Raw genomic sequence first — 18,139 nt, forward strand, 5'->3', positions numbered from 1 at the left:
TCCCATCAGGTTTTAATCCCCTCTCTGTGAGTTCAAGGCTAAGTCTGGTTTACAGAGTGAGCTCCAAGACAGCCAGGGCTACATAGTGAGACTCTTAAAGACAACAGTGAGAGTAAAAGGGCAAATGGTAGTCTGGGAAGAGTTTTGAAATGAACACACCAAACAAAGGACTCATATCCAGACTAGATAAAGAGCTTCTGCGAATGAATAATAGACAACCTATTTAAAAATAAGAAGAACGGAGCAAGTATTATCACCAAAGGGGGAATGTCCGAATAATCAAAAAACAAACATGGAAAGAGCCTTATTTTATGGTCTCACCACAGCAGGCAGCAGCAAATAGCCAGCAGAATGACTAACCTGATACAGACCCACACCAGGGTGTAGTTTAGACACACAGTCAGTGGGAGTGTATGTTGGTTAAAGCCACTTTGGAAAATTGCATTGAGAATATGTGCCCAAGCGAGACATCTCTGCCTATACTGCAGCAGCTCCCCTACCAGATGTGAACCCAAGAGAAGTAAGTACAGGAGGTACCAAGCAAGGGCTCACACACCAGTGTTCACAGCAGTTTTATTAATAATTGATCCCAAGCCAAGTGGTGGTCATCCACACCTTTAATCCCAGCACTTGGGAGGCAGAGGCAGGCAGATCGCTGAGGACAGGTTGGTCTATAGAGCAAGTCCTAGGACAGCCAGGGCTACACAGAGAAACCATGTCTCAAAAACAAACAAAAAAAGTAATTGATCTTGAATAGAAACAGTCTGAGTGCTTATCTACGGCTGCATGGGTAGTCAGAATATGGGATAATATTATAGGGTGGAATACACTCAGCAAAGAGAAAGAAAGAATTACTACACCAGAGATAAAACTCATGTCATTGCGCTGAGTACACAAAGCCAGGGACAGAATCCGTGCTGTACAAATCCACATTTCAATACAAGCAACACTAACCTTGCTTACCAGTAAGGCAGTAGCTACTTTGAGCATGTCATTATTCTGGATGGATACAGAGAAGCCTTCTTTCTAAGGCTGATGTTTCATATTTTGACTTGTTTGTGTGTACGCATGTGTACATGCATGTGTTGTATGTGTACATGTGTGGGCATGCATGTGTACGTGTGTGCAGGTGTACATGTGTGGGCATTGTATGTGTATGTGTGTGCATGCATGTGTATGTATGCATGAGGAGGCAAGAGGTTCGTATTGAATGCTTTCCTCACTCACCATCTTCATATTATCTTTTGAGATAAGGTCTCTCTCTCTCTCTCTCTCTCTCTCTCTCTCTCTCTCTCTCTCTCTCTCTCTCTCTCTCTCTCTGACTCAACCCAGAGCTTGCCCATTCAGATAGACTCACTGACCAGCAAGCCTCAGGGACTCTCCTGTTTCTACCTCTTCAGTGCTAGGATCACAAGTGCATACTGCCATGCCTGGCTTTTCTATGTTCTCAGAGATCTTTTCTAGTTCCATCCGTTTGCCTGCAGAATTCATGATGTCTTTGTTTTTATTAGCTGAGTAGTGTTCCATTGTGTAGATGCAGCACATTTTCTGTATCCATTCTTCAGCTGGAGGACATTGAGGTTGTTACCAGTTTCTGGCTGTTATGAATAAAGCCGAATGGGACCTTAGAGTCTCATGCTTAAGGGAAACACTTTCCCCATTGATCCATCTCCACAGCCCAAATTGATCTGATTGATAATTATATGAGGATGTACTCATATAAGAGTGTCATTGAGTTACACACTTAAAATTTGTGACATGTTGCAAACTGCTACTTTATTAGTGTGTGCCTTGGAAAGGAGATTTTACAAAAGCCTTTGGTTAGAATCTTTGGAAGAGGGCTGGGGGTGTAACATCCAGAGGGAAAGGCAGGCTGGAGGGAAGGTGGCTTCCTGCTATGGTACCTGTCCTTACCTGGGTGCAGGCATCAGAGATGGCTTCTGAGTGTCTCTTCCTGTCCTTGTGTCCTGTACCAACTGAGCACTAACTGCTATGGCTCCCTGGCAGGATCTTACCTGGAGATGGGGAGGAGGGAAGTATCTCCCAATTTTTGAGCCTGTTTATAGGGGTGCTTCTAGAGTTTTCTTTCCTTAGGTTTCCAGTTGTGACCTAACCTAGATGGGGTGGGAGTTGCCTGGCAGACATCTTTATACAAAGCCAGGGCTGGACTGTGAAGATGGTAGTGGTAGGTGCCTCTCTCAGGTAGGTGGGCTGGGGCAGCCCTGTCAGTCTTCTGGGACAGATTCCAGGTTGAGTAGACTCTGGGGCCAGGGCCAGGGTTTGTACTTTTGTGGTCTCTTGCTCCATGTTTTTCTAACCAGGAAAAGGGATGCATTCCTTCTGGCCCATGTGCCAGCTGCTACAGGATGCAAGTAATGCCCCAGTTGTGGATTGGAAGGCTTCATTGTTTATGTGCTTGTGACCTGCAGTATTCTACAGAAGTTCTAATGCACCTTTCCTAGAAAAGGTGAGGATCCATAGGGATCAAGGATAGGCCCTAGAGCCAGAATGTTGGGGCTCTCAAGGCCAGCATGTGACTCAAAGACTGGAATGTGAACTATGAGGAGAGGAGGCAATAGAATAAGGGGCTGTACACTGGCCTGTGGCCTGGGGGAAGCCACACCTCGGCTTCTCCCTTGGATGATAGAGGATAGTGTGGATGCAATGGGGATAGTAATAGCTCACCCTTCATTGCTGTGTGGGTAGAGTGGGATGACGGCCCTGACACTCTTGAAGACTGCCTTTGGTTGGCATGGCAACCATGCTGAGATGCTGAAGGGTGCTAACACTCAGAGCCATGGGACTAGTGAAGAGGACAGAGCCCGATGGGCCCAGTGAGCATGTGTGGGAGACTCTTGTAGCCCTCTGTAGAGCACAGCAAAGGTTCACTGGCATCGTAATTATTCAGTTATCTAGTTTTCCCCATTGTTATGCTTTTTTAAAAAAATGTATCTTTGAAAAGTGTGTTTTAAATTCACTTGGGGACCCAACCTGACCTGATAGATAATTCATGTATGAGACAGAAATGGTCCTGGCCGCAGCAGTATTTACACACCTGTGGAGGGTTGTGCCCTGAGGTGGTTTTGTAGAACATATACATATTTCGTGTTACCTTTTCAAAATGCAACAGGTTGTGAATTCTGAAATGTTTCCAACTCCGAGGGGCAAGAAGGGGAGCCAGTGGCTCTGTCTTCCGAGTCAGATGCTCCGACTGGCCATTTCTTCCCCCTTTTTATTTTGCTTATGAAAGGATGCTGCAGTCACTGTCCTTCATAGACATGGGACTTCTGGGTCAAAGAGGATATTTAAAGTTTGGGCGTCTATTGATAGGGTTGCCTTCCAAAGGCATGAGTGAGGTTGCCATTTCCACCAATGGTGTGTGACAGTAAATTTGTTGCCAGTCACTCACAGTGTGCTGAGCAATGATAACCTTTGGTGAGTTTTGGAGGATTTCATTTCCTTCCTGTTGACCCAGACATGTGCAGATAAACATGTTACTCCCTTGTTTCCCAGAATCCCATGGCTGCTTGTGTAGTTCATGGCCATCCATAGCTATGGCCCCTGGGCCTATGTTCCTGCTCTTTGCTACAAACTTTGCAACCTTTTCTTTCTAGTCTGGCCTTAGCCTGTCTTTCCAGCCTTTGTCTGACTCTCTGGCTTTTTTTCTCCTATGAAACTTGAACCTCATGACAACATTAATATCCTTGACCACCAACAACCAGTCCCCCTGCCTCAGACCTCAGTCTCTCTCCCATGTTACCTTCTCTGCTCAGTAACCTTTCTTTCTGAGGAAGCAGCAGACACAGCTTGGCTCTAGATGTTATGTCACCAGAGGCCTGAGATAGGATGACTTGTGGCTGAGGAGGCGGAGAAGGTGAGGGAGCAATACTTAGAGAGAGGAAATTGCCTCTTAAGGCATGGGCTTCCCAGCTCTCCTGTCAGGATGCTGAGGCCCTCAAGGTCCAGTCAGTAGAGCCCGGACACCTGTATTTCTGAAGATTCCCCTGGTGAGTCCAGCTGCTCATAATTGTGTGTATTGGTGGAGGGCAGGAGGCTCTGGCTTCCCACTCAGGCTTGAGTGAACCAACTACTGTGCATCCTTTCAATTCTCACAGATAAACCCAGCAAGCTGCCCCCATCCCTGGGAAGACTAAGAAATACAGATTCCCAGGCCCAGACAGGCTTGCTGCCAAGCATGCGTCTTTGCTTAGACGATTCTGTGCCCTGTCATGTAGACTCTGAACGCTGACTCTGAAATCCTGTGACTGTCATGGAAATACAGGGCTCTTATCCTCAAGCCACAGGCTCTGGCATGTCACACCATGCTGGGTGAGGTCTGTTTCCTTGATGCCAGGTCACCAGGTGAGACTTTTAGGTGGTGGCAGGAATCGAAAGGCCTGGGTTGTCCTGAGCTCTTGTGTCTCTCTTCTATCACCAGCAATAACCCAAGGGTAAGTATCCTTACCACAGCTGACACTCCAACAGCGTGGTGTCCTCATCCCCAATGTTTTAGTCTGTGGTCTTCTTCTCTTAGGAGGACATGACTGGCTAGGACGCTGGTTTTCAGCCTCCTGAGATCTCCATGCATGCACAGTCTTGCCTTCTGGGTGGGTCTGTGATGTTTCCTCACAGAGTATTTTTATCCACCTTCTTCTCAGCCTCCTGTGTGCTCAGCCTCAACGCTTGGGAAAGCTGCTGGGTCTGCCATGCAGGTCCTTTAACTAGCCAGCCACCCTAACCCTGGTTGGTGCAGCAGAGGTCTCGTGCTTGGCAAATAGGAAGTGGGACTCGCTCACCAGCGAGCCTCCAGTGAGCTATGTAGTAGCCTGTCTGAGAGTCACCTTGCCTTCTCGTGTTTGTTCTGTAAAGGAGGAAGGGACCCTAACTCTAGGTGAGGCACCATGGTGGGCTCTTGGCTTGACTGTTTCCTTGAGTTCCTCCCCCCCCCCCCACTTGATTCCTTTATAGTGCCCTTTTGTAGTGGGAGAAACCAAGGCATAGAAAAGTCCTTTCCTTGGTCTCACAGCTGCTGGGTGGGAGAAGCAAAATTAGAGTTCTGGAAGTCCAACTTTAGAACCTAAGGCCTCCACTGATAGTTTATATTTTGAAAGTGTCTATAGTACAGGTATCTTAGTAGCCTGTTTGTCAGACAGTCACATCATCCTGGACTTCTGGTAGCATGAGCTTGAAGTCCTCTTGCATGCTATGGTCCTCTGGTAGTTAACTTATGCAAACTAAATTAGAAGCTTAAAGGAAAAAGAGGAGTAACCATTCAGTCTACTTAATGAGTGTATGTTCTGGAAAGAGTAGACGGTAAGGATAGAGAGGTTCTTTAAGCTGCTCACACCTGCCCCCATTGCCAGCTGATGCCGGCAGTCCAGTGTGCACATCTGGAAGTTACAGACCTCTGATGCCTCCCCTCTCCTTCCCCTTTATTGTCCTCCCTGCCCCAGTTTGCTTTGGCGTATGATTGCCTTCTCTTTGCCAGTCTCATGGGAGGGATGCCATTGGGGACCAAGTCTTCTACCCTAACAGAGCACAGGGCTCGTGTCCTCCCCTGCCTTCCCTCCTTGTTCCTTCCTCCTTTTTCTCTTCCCCTCCTATGAATATTGGGACACATTATGCATCCAGCCTGGTCTGGAATCCTCCTGCCTCAGCTTCTACACCTGGCTCCTGATAATCTTCTAATTCTGATGGCTGATGTGATTTGGTACTGCAGGGTTAGCCACCTGCCTCGGCACCTTTCCGCAGGGGTTCCCAGGGTGATTTTGGACTCTGTAGGATTTAACCCTCTAACTTCATTATGTGCCGGGCAGTATTAGAAGGATGCCGCTGCTCTTTCCCTTAGCATCGTCTTTCTTAGCTGGCATGTGAGGTCAGAGTACGGGGATGGCACTAACATGCAGCCCGAGGGTTGTTATAGGAGACTCGGGCTGTGGGTATTCAGCTGTTAGAACCCATGAACTGTTAGGGTTTTGGGAGGTCTGGTCATTGCATTTCGCTGTCCAGTTACAGCTGCCAGAGCTTTGTCATGCTGCACAGGCTAGAGTCTGTTTCTTTCTCTGAAAGGTAAGGGTAGTGGGTTACAGTGCCCACTGGCCTTTTGGGTGACCTCATTCATGGGGTGTAGGTCCTGGGTGAGTCACTCAGGAGGCAGAAGCAGGCAAATCTCTAAGTTTGAGGCTAGCCTGGTCTACAGAGAGTTCTAGGATAGCCAGAGTTTTACAGAGAAACCTTGTCTCAAAAAAGGGGCAGAGGATTGTAGAGAGCTCATCTATTTGTAGCATTTTAAAGTAGTTTTTGGCTGTTCAGGGATGCTGCCCACATGCATTTGCCCTTACATATAATTGGCAATGAGGCAGGCTGGGCTGCCGTTCTAGAGCTGAGTGAGTTCCGGTGTGGGAAGTGTCAGCTCTATGAAACGCATTTTAGTAGATGTCCTGGTAGGCAAAGAAAGGGTCAGGTTGGGAAAACTTCACCTTGCCAGGGGATCCAGTTTTAAAGCTTCAATTTGAAAACTGAGCATGACAGCATTTACTGGCCATTTTGCATGGCTGTCAAGGGTTCCTCTAGTCCTGCCATTTCTGTTGGGGACTTTGATGACAGGGAATAAGTGTGCTTGGCTTTCAGGGCAGTGTGTTTCTTCTTGTTGTCTTTGGCTCCTCAGTGCCTGTGTGTGTCCTCCTCTGTGAGGAGATGCATCTTTGATGCGCATGCTGCTGAAAGAGTCCAATACAAAGGCGCTGGAAGGCTCACAGGTACTGAGCACAGGAGAGAGCCTGGCACCATTGCCAGTGCAGTGTGGAAGAGGGCAGCAAGGACAGTGGTCCTCAGGCCGTTGGGCAGCCTATGTCCTGTCCCGCAAGTGGACTTGGAAGTGTCCAGCTCACAACAGTCAGCACAGGACAGGAAACCCTAGACTTTCCACTTACTTGAGTATCTCACTTCCTCTCACCTTTGGGTCTCCCATGGCTTTATAAGCCACCAGTGTGTTTCCTGTCCATCAAGAAAAATGTATCGAATGTCCACTAAAAACAGCGCATGAGGGACCTTGAGAGAATCAGGCAGACAGTAATGGCTTTATATAATACAAGACTTTTTTAGGTTTTTTGTTTGTTTTTGTTGTTGTTGCATTAAAACTTTTTATTTGTTTACTTATTTTAAGTGGGGGGGGGGTCCCATTATATTGCCCAGGCTGGTCTTGAATTTCTTGGTTCATACAATCATCCTATGTCAGTCTCCTGGCATCGCTAGACTTGCAGCTCTCTGTCACCATGCTGGTTTTTGCCACCATGCTGTTTTCTCATTTTCTTTCTTCAGGGTGCTCAGAATTGAACCCAGAGGACCTTGCACCTCCAACCCTGGAATCATCTACTCTTTAACATTACATTACTCTGTGTGAGTGTGTGTGCGCACGCGTGCGTGTATGTTCCATAGCATGCATGCATGTGGAGATGGGAGGACAGCATGTAGGACTTGGCTCTTCTTCTACCATGAGGGTCCCAGGGATTAAAGCCCAGGTCATCAGGTTTGGTAGATGTTGCCTTTACCAGCAGGGCTATTCTAGCAGTCCTGGGGTTATTTTGTAGAACAGGAACTTACTCATGTAAGTCATGGGGAAGACGAGATGCCCTGGGTGAAACTGAAGTACCTTTCGGACTGAAGAAGGGCAGCCTGGGGACCAGCAGGAGTAGATCACTGGTGGTTTCCTTTCCAAACCCTCTTGTCTTGGGATCTGGGATAGGTTCCTTTCACTTGAGGACTGAGCAGCTTTCCACCCGGGCCTTCATAAACAAGCACCTGATGGAAGCTGGGCCCACACAGTCGGTCTTCAGACACCCAGAGAAAACTGGGACAGTCCCTTGGCCTCTGTGTGCAGCAGCTTAACTCTCAGGAGAGCCCCGAGGCTGCCTGGCAGAGGACGTACTTGCTGGAGCATGTGTGATGATAGCCCTGGATCTGGTTCAGCATTGCAGCATCTTGACACTGTATGTGGAAACTCAGTGCCCGAGGCCCTTGTATCTGCAGCTCTCTTCTGTCTCTGACAGGGTGGCAGCTTATGGGTCTACTTATGTTTTATCTCTTTCACTTCTTTTCCTGAGATTCTGGGGTGGTCAGATCCCCACCAGGGTTGCTTTGTTTTTCCAGCTGTAGCAGCTGTGTGGCATCCTCCGTTAGAGGGAGAGCACACAGTTCCCGGATATTTCCCATCTGTTCACCAAGCATTGCGCTCATCAAAGTGTGCTTAGTCGGGGAACCACAAAACCCCCGTGCAGGTGGGGAAACACCAGCTCACACTGGTTGGATCAGGGTGAGGGAAGAGAGTGTCAGGGATATGAGGAAGGTACCATTCTTCAGGGCCCTCTGGTGAGGCCCAGGAGGCGTGACTGGTTGAGTTTACATCAGGCAACTGCTTATCCTCTGCCTTCTCCCCAGAGGGGCCCCAGCTTGTTGGCCTTCCAGGCTCTTACATACCCATCAAAGCTGCACACACACAGCACCTCCCTGAGGAGACATCCGTGACTCAGGCTGGCTTGGCCTTCTTCATCTTGTACCTGTGGATCTCCTCTTAACTGCTATGTAACATTGTGCTGAGGTGTTCAAGGCCTTTTCTTCTGGGGCTGGGGATGGAACTCAGGCCCTTGTACATACCAGGCAAGAGCTATACCTTTAGTCTTTGATGTTTTGTCTTTATTCATATTTTTTTTATGCCAAGTCTCACTGTGTAGCTCAGGTTGACTTTGAATTTGTAATCCTTCTGCCTCTGTCACCACACCAAGCTAGGCAATGTTTTTAAAACAAAATAAAAAAGCATGAAAAATAACTGAAAAGATCTTAAAATCATTAGTGATGCTGAGGCCTGCCATCACCTTCAGTCAGCTCCATGTTCTGTATCCCATTTCAGAGGCATCTGCCTCTGATATTCAAAACAGCACTGGGTACCAGGGAGATGGCTGAGTGAGTAAAGTGCTTTCCTCACACGTGTGAGGGGTAGAGTTTGAATCCTTGACACTCATGTAAATGCTGGATGGGTGTGTTGGGACAACAGGCAACAGCCTGCCTGTTATCCCAACACTAGAGACAGACAGAGAGAGAGAGAGAGAGGGGGGGGGAGGGAGATATTCCTGGAGTAAACTAGTTAGAAGAGCTGATTCAGCAAGCTCTGGGTACAAGTGAGATATTTGTTTGTTTGTTTGTTTGTTTGTTTGTTTTGAGTCAGGGTCTCTCTGTGTAACCCTGGCTGTCTTGAAACTCGCTCTCTAAACCAGGCTGTCCTAGAACTCAGAGATAAGCCTGCCACTGCCTCCTGAATGTTGGGATTAAAGGCATGTGCTACCACCCCCATCTGGCTGAGATCTTGTCTTGATATATAAAGTGGAAACAATCAAGAAAGACATCCAGCATCAATCTACTCGTGGTACCACACACATGTGTACACATATGTATGCATACATGCACATACAAAAACATGCATGCACACCACACACGTATATGTATATACCTTCAAGTCTTTTTTTTTTTTTTTTTATGAAGCTAGCTTTGGCATTGTTTGTCTCCTTTCCCCATCCCAGTTCTGAGCATTGTACTCACAGGATGGTAGCACTCTGACGGCGAGCTAGATCTCCAGACCCAAGGATTGGTTTCTTCCAAGTGTTAGACATATTTGCATACACACAGTGCATATTTGGGATCGTTAGATAGGCAGTTTTTGGGGACAAGTGGGAAAAAAAGGTAGCCATGAGTTATAGTCTGGTTTCTTTGGCTTAAATTCCCACCATGACTAGTTTCAAGGCACTGGTCTGGTCTGACTGAGCATGGCTGAAGGAAACACCCAGTATGCGCCTGTGCCTTGAAGCTGGCATGTGTTGACTCCAGTGCACAAAACAGGCTTTTGGGGCAGGAAAGTTACTGTGAGTCCAGACTCAGTCTGGGTTACCCCACATCATGAGTTCTAGTCCAGTCTGAGCTATAGTGAAACCCTATCTCGAAAAACCAAAAGCAAAATACACACACACACACACACACACACACACACACACACAAACCAGAGACCTAAGTTTGCCCGAAGTCCCCAAAGCCATCCTGTGCCCTCTTCCAGGCATTGTCTCCTCCAAAGCAGCAGGTCTTCCAGTATTCTGTCACTTATTACATCCCAGGAAGATGCACCCAAGTCTGTTTCCTTGCTTTCACAGTGGCTCTGTCCTCTATCCTGGGCTGTCCTCATTCACTCGACACCCTGCTGATGGGTGGTGTTGCTAGTCATTTTCTCCTCCCATCCTCAGGAGTCTGTGTGCTCCTGGGGTGTAAGCATTTTTTGTGTGTATCCATGAAGATGCTCCAGACCATCGTGGGAAATCCAAGTATCCACTTGGATAGAATACCATGCTGCCACAGATGCCCTGCTGGGTCCCTGTGATGGTGGGTTGTGTTTGGACACTAGCTGAGAACAGGTCTTGATGGACAGGAACACCCAGGTTTAAGGGTATCATAAGCGTTGTTGGCCTCTGTGTGCTGCCTCTGTGATGGGAAGCTACAGGTCTAGCTTGTTATCTCTGCTTCAGTTTAGTGTCTGTAGCTGTCCTTGAGGGATGTGACCTTGCTTTTTAGCCATGGCTCTGGGTCATCATTCTTGGCTATTGAGGAGGTGAGGTCATCTAGGGCAGGTGGCTTGGGACCTTGTGGTCCCAGACCAAACTGTCCAATAAGCCTTTATCTCTAACTTTGGCTCTAGGCCTGAGGGGGGTAGACAACAGAGAAAAATGTATCTAATGCTCTCCCCTCTCTCCAATAAAAGCCCAGAGGACAAACCCTGATTGTTGGTTGGTGATAAGTTTTTTTTTTTCCAGAGCTGAGGACCAAACCCAGGGCCTTGCGCTTGCTAGGCAAGTGCTCTACCACTGGGCTAAATCCCCAAACCCTTCTCCCCCCCTTTTTTAAAAAATTTATTTCATGTGCATTGGTGCTTTGCCTGAATGTATATCTGTGTGAGGGTGTCAAGTCCCCTGGAACTGGAGTTACAGAGAGTTGTGAGCTGCCATGTGGTTGCTGGGAATTGAACCCAGATCCTATGGAAGAGCAGTCTGTGCTCTTAACCACTGAGCCATCTCTCCAGCCCGCTGATAAGTTTTTATAAAGTGCATAGCAGAAGACACCGGAGCTTTAGGAGTCTCTTTGGGGGTGTGTGTGGTCTATTTCTGAGATCCACAAATGAGGAGATCATGTTTGATGAAGAGTCTTGATTTGTTATTTGTATATTTATGAAACCAACTGGGCTCTAGAAACAGATTTCATGGATTTTTTTTTTCTTTCTTCCACTTTCCTTTCTTCCTCTTTTGGAGACAAGGTCTTGCCATGCATAGGCTAGACTGTACGAGAACTCATGATCCTCCTGTTTCAGCCTCTCAAGTGCTAGGTTCCAAGTATGTGTCACTGTAATTAAGAACTTGGAGGGTGAGGCAGTATGACTGCTGTGAACCCAAACTCAGTCTGGGTTATTGCCAAGCTGTGGGTTCTGGTCTAGTCTAGGCTACAGAAAAACCAGCAGCAAGATACACAAAAAAGAGAAAGGAACCTAAGTTTGCCAGAAGTCCCCAACACCATCCTGTGCCCTCTTCCAGGCACTGTCTGTTCATCCAACCACTGACCTGACAGCTAAGAGATTGTGACAGTTGGAACCACCTCTGCCTCTCTGAAAACAAACTGTACAGGTGTCCTCAGCTTGAGTTGTCGCACGTCAGTCATCGCTTTCCTCTTGATGAACCTTTGTGCAGTGTCTGGGTTGAGGCTTGTGCTACCTTACACAAGACCCTCTTAAACAGCCATTCTTAACCTGCAAGTCATGGCCCATTTGGGGGTCGAATGGCCCTTTCTCAGAAATTGCCTAAGATCATCTGCATATCAGATATTTACATTGTGATTCATAACAATAGCAAAATTACTGTTATGAAGTAGCGATGAAAATAATTTTATGTTTACAGTTTCATAGCATGAGGAACTGTATTAAAGGGTCACAGCATTAGGAAAGTTGAGAACCACTGTTCTCAGAGATGCCCTTGATTTAGAAGGACGAAGATCCCCTCACTTGCAATACTTGAGAGTAGGTGACCTTAGGTGGCAAGAGGGACTTTGTAGATGTTAGGTTAAGGATCTTCCCATGGGGCAAATTGTCCTAAATTATTATAGGGGGACCAGTGTCTTCCCAGTGACAGAGGGAAGTTGTGGGGAGGAGGTGTCCAAGATTGAGACATGACACTTAGAGCTGAGGGAGGAGCAAAAGGTCTGAAGATGCCACATTGTTGTCTCTGAAGATGGAGGAAGAAATCAGATGAGGGTCCATACAGGTCAGCCTCTGGAAGCCAGAAAATGCAAGAGAAAGAAAAGATCTCTAGTGCTTCCGGAAGGAGTGCAGTCCTGTTAGAGGACACATTTTGTGATGGTTTGTATATGCTTGGGCCAGGGAATGACACTATTAGGAGGTGTAGTCTTGTTGGAGTAGGTGTGTCACAGTGGGTGTGGGCTATAATACCCTAGTCCTAGCTGTCTGGAAGTCAGTCTTCCACTAGCAGCCTTCAGATGAAGATGTAGAACTCTCAGCTCTGCCTGTACCGTGTTTGCCTAGATGTTGCCATGCTCCCACCTTGATGATAATGAACTGAGTCTCTGAACCTGTAAGCCAGTGCCAATTAAATGTTGTCTGTTATAAGTGTTGCCTTGGTTATGATGTCTGTTCACAGCAGTAAAACCTTTTGTGTAGCAACAGCAGTGGGAAAATACTGTTTGGAAAAGTGCTACTGAGAACATTCCAGAACATACCTTGTACTAAGTGTATATAGTGACTTGATGTTGCCACAGTCTCCCAAGATGTTCCAAGAGCAGCAATCTGAGTTCTGGTTGCTTTACATTCTCTCCAGAGTCTGTGCCTTCTGGGAGTAGACATTTTTAAGGGACCAAACTACAGGACCCCATGGCTAGTGAACACAGTGGTACCATCTGTACAGGAGACCAGTGCTCAGGAAACGCCAGTAAGTACTGATTGCAGGCAGCTGAGGAGAGGAATGAGGGCTTGGTCATACTAAATTCCTCTTCCAGAGAAGTAACTGTGATGGCTGATTGCTGATGAATTTGAGTTTGACACAGAACTTTCCATTTGAAGAGTTAGAACAGCACAGACCTCATCTTTGTCTGGTTCTCACTGACCAAGGTGAGTGGTGAGGAAAAGCCCAGGCTGTGTTGTCCGCTGCTCAGTATGAGAATTGCCATCACCTGAAAGCAGGTCTCAGCCTCCTGGAGCTCTGCATATATCTCTGTAATGTCAGTGATCCTGGCTCCCCAGGGGACTGTGGGCAGGTGCCTGTGAGAACCAAGGTTACTGCCTTAGGCAATGGTGGTTGTGCTTATCACCAACAGAGGTGTGAAGTGATGTGTGGGATAAGTTCCTTTTACAGGAATTGGTAATTCTGGGCTCAGTGTCCATTCATTCATTATGAATGTATATAATACAGTGGCAAGGATTGAAGACTCCTAAGGTCATGTGCCTGCTTATTTGTAACCTAGTATCTGTGGTCTGGGTGAACATTTCTAGGTCTTCTTTATGAATTTCTTTTTAACTTTGGGGGTTGGGGACAGGAGTGTTCATCTCAGGGGCACTAAGTACACCCTCTGCCATTTCCAGGCACCCCTCCTCCCTTTTCACCCCCAGTTTCCTGATTCCTAGGGTGAGGCAGTAGCAGTGCCTTCCTACTAGGTCTGGTGTGAGAATTCCTTGGCGTCCTCCATGTCAGAACCTGGTCCGTGACACCCCTCTATGCTGAGGTAGAAATTGTTGCACTGCCTTCAGGTACAGGCTGCAGGGTGATGACTTCCAAATGGCTCGGTGGTGTGTACTTGCAATAAGAACACTTGGGAATTGAAGACCGGGGGTTTAGAAGTTTATAGCACTACGAGCCACATAGTAGGTTGGAAGCCAGCTTAGCTTATGGGAGTCCCTCTCTCAAAACAAAAACCTAAAAAGCAACAGAACACTTTCTGTTTTCCTTGGTCAAGCTAGCCACTCCTCCCAGGTGCCGTCTCACAGTTTAGTTGGGGTGGGGATTGTTGAGGTTGATATTGAGTAATCTTGGCTTCCAGACTGGAGGGAGGTGGGCTGAGATGATCCTAGCCACAGAGTGACCCAGATGTGAGCAGTTGATATTTCCCTCCTGCTTTGCAACTGCATTGCCAAGGCACCCCCAGAGTGCCTCAAGCCTGGCTTCTTTTCCCTCTCCTTTTCTTGGATCAACGGTCAGCTGGTCAGCCGGTCCTTAAGCTCTCCTTACTCCTGCCCCACCCCCCAGAATGCACATGCGGCAGCTGATGAAGTTAGCTCTGATGGAAGACAGATCAGTGGCCCTAGACAGGAATCCAGATGCTAAAAATATCTCATGCCCTGGTCTTTACAAGTTAATTGAAAGACCAGCATGGGAGGCAGGGGCTGGGGAATCTCTCTAACACTGGGTCTGGCTGGCTGAGAGCAGGCATCCTAGGAATCTGGTCCGTCTCACCTGCATCAGAGTCAATCAGAAGGTGTTTAACCTGGGAGAAGGTCAGAGCCACGTGGAACAGATGGGAGATGATATAAGCCAGAGCACTGCCAAGCAGGCCTTTGAGGCTCAGTGGTGGAGGTGGTTGTAGCAGCAGGGCTGGGAACACGTGTAGCAACAGATTAACCTATCGTGGGTGACCAGCATTACCTTGATCTCTGTCTAGGAGGCACTGGGTTGGAAGTAAAGTAGCTATCCCTAAGAACGACCCTCTAGAGTGGAAGCTGACTGCATTCTTTAGTGTAACACCCAGTGAAGTAGCTGCTTTCTGTTTAGAGGCATGCCTATGAAGAGAATCTTTCGTGTGATGTTAACCTCAGTCTTCTTGGTGAGGAATTCGAGAACTGCGGCTGAACCAGGAGCTTAGGAGTATGGCTCATGTTCCCTCTGGGGATGCTCCCACAGTGAGGAGAAGGATCCTCCAAGGCACCTGGGATACTCTCTCTGGTTCTTCCTTGTCTCGTCCTCTGCCTCCCACTAGCCTCTGTTACTCCTGAGTACTTCAACTTGATCTTCAACGCAGGCATCGTGAGCTTTGAGGGGGCCTGTACCCTTCCAAGGAATCATTTTGTGACAACTTTAGATGTCATTTGTGCTCCTTGTCCTGTACCAGGTGACCTGCTCAGTAGTCCCCTAGAAGATACCGCAAGGATGCCTGGGAGAGTAGTGCCTGAGAACTCAGATACATCATTATTCTTTTCAGAAATCAGGATGTTTTGATTTTTTTCAGATTGTGGACTATCTGCATATTTGTAATGAGATATCATGGAGAGGAAGCACAACTCTAGACACAGGATTTATCTTTCATCTATACCTTATGCACAGAGCCCAAAGTTACCTTTATGCAATATTTTAAACATTAATTTCACGAGTAGTACAATGTTTTCTGGTCTAGAATGTTTTACTTGGTATCTTGTTAGTGTTCTGAAAGTTTTAGATTTTGGAGTATTTTAGAGTTTAGATTTTTTTTGATTTAGAGATGTTCAGTTTGGTATTGTGGAAGACAGGATGGATGTGAAGGGATCCTGGGAAGCATTTGATACAGTCTGATGTGGCCCTCTTGGTGTTTTTATGACTGAAATGCACCCGTTTTGTGTGTGTAAATGATGGTCGTTGCCTTCCTAAGTCCTCAGTTAAGTTGGTGTAGAGGAGCCGGTCTCACTGTGTCATTTTCCTTCATATGTGTCATTGTGCTTTATTCTAATCCATTCCCTTGGTCCCTTTGTTTTTTAGGAAAGAAGATCTGGGTCTGGCACGCTGAGTCTGCACAGCATTTCACAGTAATGAATCAGTGCATTTACAGAGGAATGGAGGAGCACAAGGAAAGGTAACAGTTAAGGAAAACAGTGTCCACAGTGACTGATACAGTGCCGTGTCCTCCTTGCCTGTTTGTGTTGGTAGAGAGAGATCCAGAAGAGTTTGGAGGTTGCAAGGGGCTAGGTGAGGAGCTTGGTGGTAGAGTGTTTTCCCAGCATGCATCAGGCTCTGGGCTTGACCCTCTGCCCTCCAAACACACATCTCCTTTGACATCTCCAGTTTGTTTCACCAGAGGAGAGAAACCGTCGTTAAATATGAAGGAAATTTTCTCAGCCCCAGAAGAGCTGGGATCAATAGGAACAGTGTGATATAAAATGTGTCTTGGTTCAAAACTGTGGGTGTTCATCCCAGACTCGGATGCTCAGAACGTCATGTTTGTGAGTGGGCAGTCTCCCAGGAGCAAGCAGGGACACTGAGCTCTCTTTGAGCCATTTCTTCCTTTCTCTTTCATTTCTTCTTTCTCTTTTTCTTCCTTCCTTTCTTTCTTTCTTTCTTTCTTTCTTTCTTTCTTTCTTTCTTCCTTTCCTTCTAAAGAATATCTTTTTAATTTGAAGAATTAAAAAATAATTTTAATTCTCAGTCCTGAACCCATTCCTGTTCTTTCCTATGGTCAGTGCAGTCCATGTTTATCTTTTATATAATATGTATATTTCCTTCCAGAACTTTTTCTTGGTATCTAGATATATAGAAGGAGGGTCATTCTTTCATTTCTTCTCTGTTGTTGTTTGTTTGTGTGTGTGTGTGTGTGTGTGTGTCTTACACATGCATTTGGAAGCCAGAGTTGAAGTCAGATGTCTTCCTTCTCTGTCTCTATCTTATTTATTGAGGTAAGGTCTCTCATTTGAACCCAAAGCTTGCAGACTCACCCAGTCTCGATAGCCAGTTTGCTCCAGGGAGTCTTGTTTCAGTCTCCCGTGAAGGCTGGCTGCCATGCCTACTTGGTAGATGTGTGGGTTCTGGGGATCCAAACTCAGGTCTTCACATTTGGGCAGCAAACTGTTTTACCTGCCCGTGGATCCATCTCCCCAGCCCTCCATTTCTTCTTTTTAGAATGCATGTTATGCTGGCTGGCCTATTTCATAACGCTTTAAAACATTTCATGATGTGTCCTATAATGCTTTTCAGGCAGCCTAGGTCAGTCTCCTTTGTTTTCATGCCACACCGAGCATGAGGAGTGTCCATGAGCTAGCTGATGGTGGTTAGACTAGCTCTGGCTTTTGTTGGGATGCGTGCTGTAATATATTCCTTTGGGCACACAAGGTAATGGTTCTCTGTGATGGTTACCAAGGAGAAGAGTCGCTGGATCATCCTAACACACACTTGAGAATCTAATAGACATGATCAGATCACTCTCTAAAGAGCACAGATCTGTTCTTTAATTTTTGCTGTCTGCTGGGTGGACAGCATACCTCTCTGGGGTTGTGATTTCTTCTCCTTCTTCCTCTGGGGAAGTTAATCTTGAGACTGTTGCTTGGTTTCATCTCTTGGTGATACCCATAAACTTCTGTACTCACAGGGAACAATCTCTCCAGAGACCCAGGGCTCCAGCATGCCTGGGCAGTCCTGGCCCTTCCCAGGTGCAGATGCAGCTTTGCTTTCTCTCTTGAAGAGCATCCAGGCTGCACTCCCAGGGGTCCAGTGCAGAAGCAGCAGCCTCTCTTTTGGCTCTCTGAAAGATTTTGCAGAGCCTGGGGTTAGATTTTGTGACTTTAGGTGGATTTCTTCATCCGCCCAGCTGCAGCACCGGCAACAGGCTGAGTGTGTGCTACGGGTCAACCCTCTCTGCACATCTGTTAACCTACCTCTCTGCTTGAATCGTCACAGGGGCTCTAGAAGGAACGAGCAGTACTGTTCTCCCTATTTTGTAGGCATGGGTGACAGATGAAACCTCATGGAACGCCCCCAACCCCAGGAGCAAAAAGGAAAAGTGTGATAATTTTGGTCTCTTCTTGGAGACTCAGCTCCTAGCTGGTGCCCTTGTTAGGTGGTGACTGAGCCACACTGGCTCAGAGGTGAGCTCTCCCGTGGGACATGACTTGGAGTCAGCATGCCCTGTTTGCAGTTGCTTCAGCCACTTGCAGCTGTTGCTCTGCGTCTGTGGCTCTTCTCTGAGAGGCGAGGAGCTGAGGGGAGCGGGGCTGTGTCCCCATTCAGCATTGGGCCCTGGGCTTTTGTGTGCTTTCAGCACCTCTGCTCTCTCTACTTCTGAGACCAGAGGCTTCACTTGAGCTCACCCAGGTACG

General features: G+C 47.2%; 1 protein-coding gene across 6 annotated transcripts in view; it reads left to right on the forward strand.

Annotated features, from left to right (window-relative positions):
• Positions 1–18,139, forward strand: part of Arhgef3 (Rho guanine nucleotide exchange factor 3) — a 277,400-nt gene that overhangs the window by 19,351 nt on the left and 239,910 nt on the right. For all 6 annotated transcript variants that reach the window (XM_034498310.2, XM_076931301.1, XM_076931302.1 and 3 more), the window contains exon 2: positions 15,813–15,906. In XM_034498310.2, coding sequence (XP_034354201.1) covers positions 15,863–15,906 — 44 coding nt within the window. In that variant the 5' untranslated portion in view covers positions 15,813–15,862. The remainder of the gene's footprint in view (positions 1–15,812; positions 15,907–18,139) is intronic.

The sequence above is a fragment of the Arvicanthis niloticus genome, chromosome 3 (genome assembly GCF_011762505.2).
Source record: "Arvicanthis niloticus isolate mArvNil1 chromosome 3, mArvNil1.pat.X, whole genome shotgun sequence".
NCBI lineage: Eukaryota > Metazoa > Chordata > Mammalia > Rodentia > Muridae > Arvicanthis > Arvicanthis niloticus.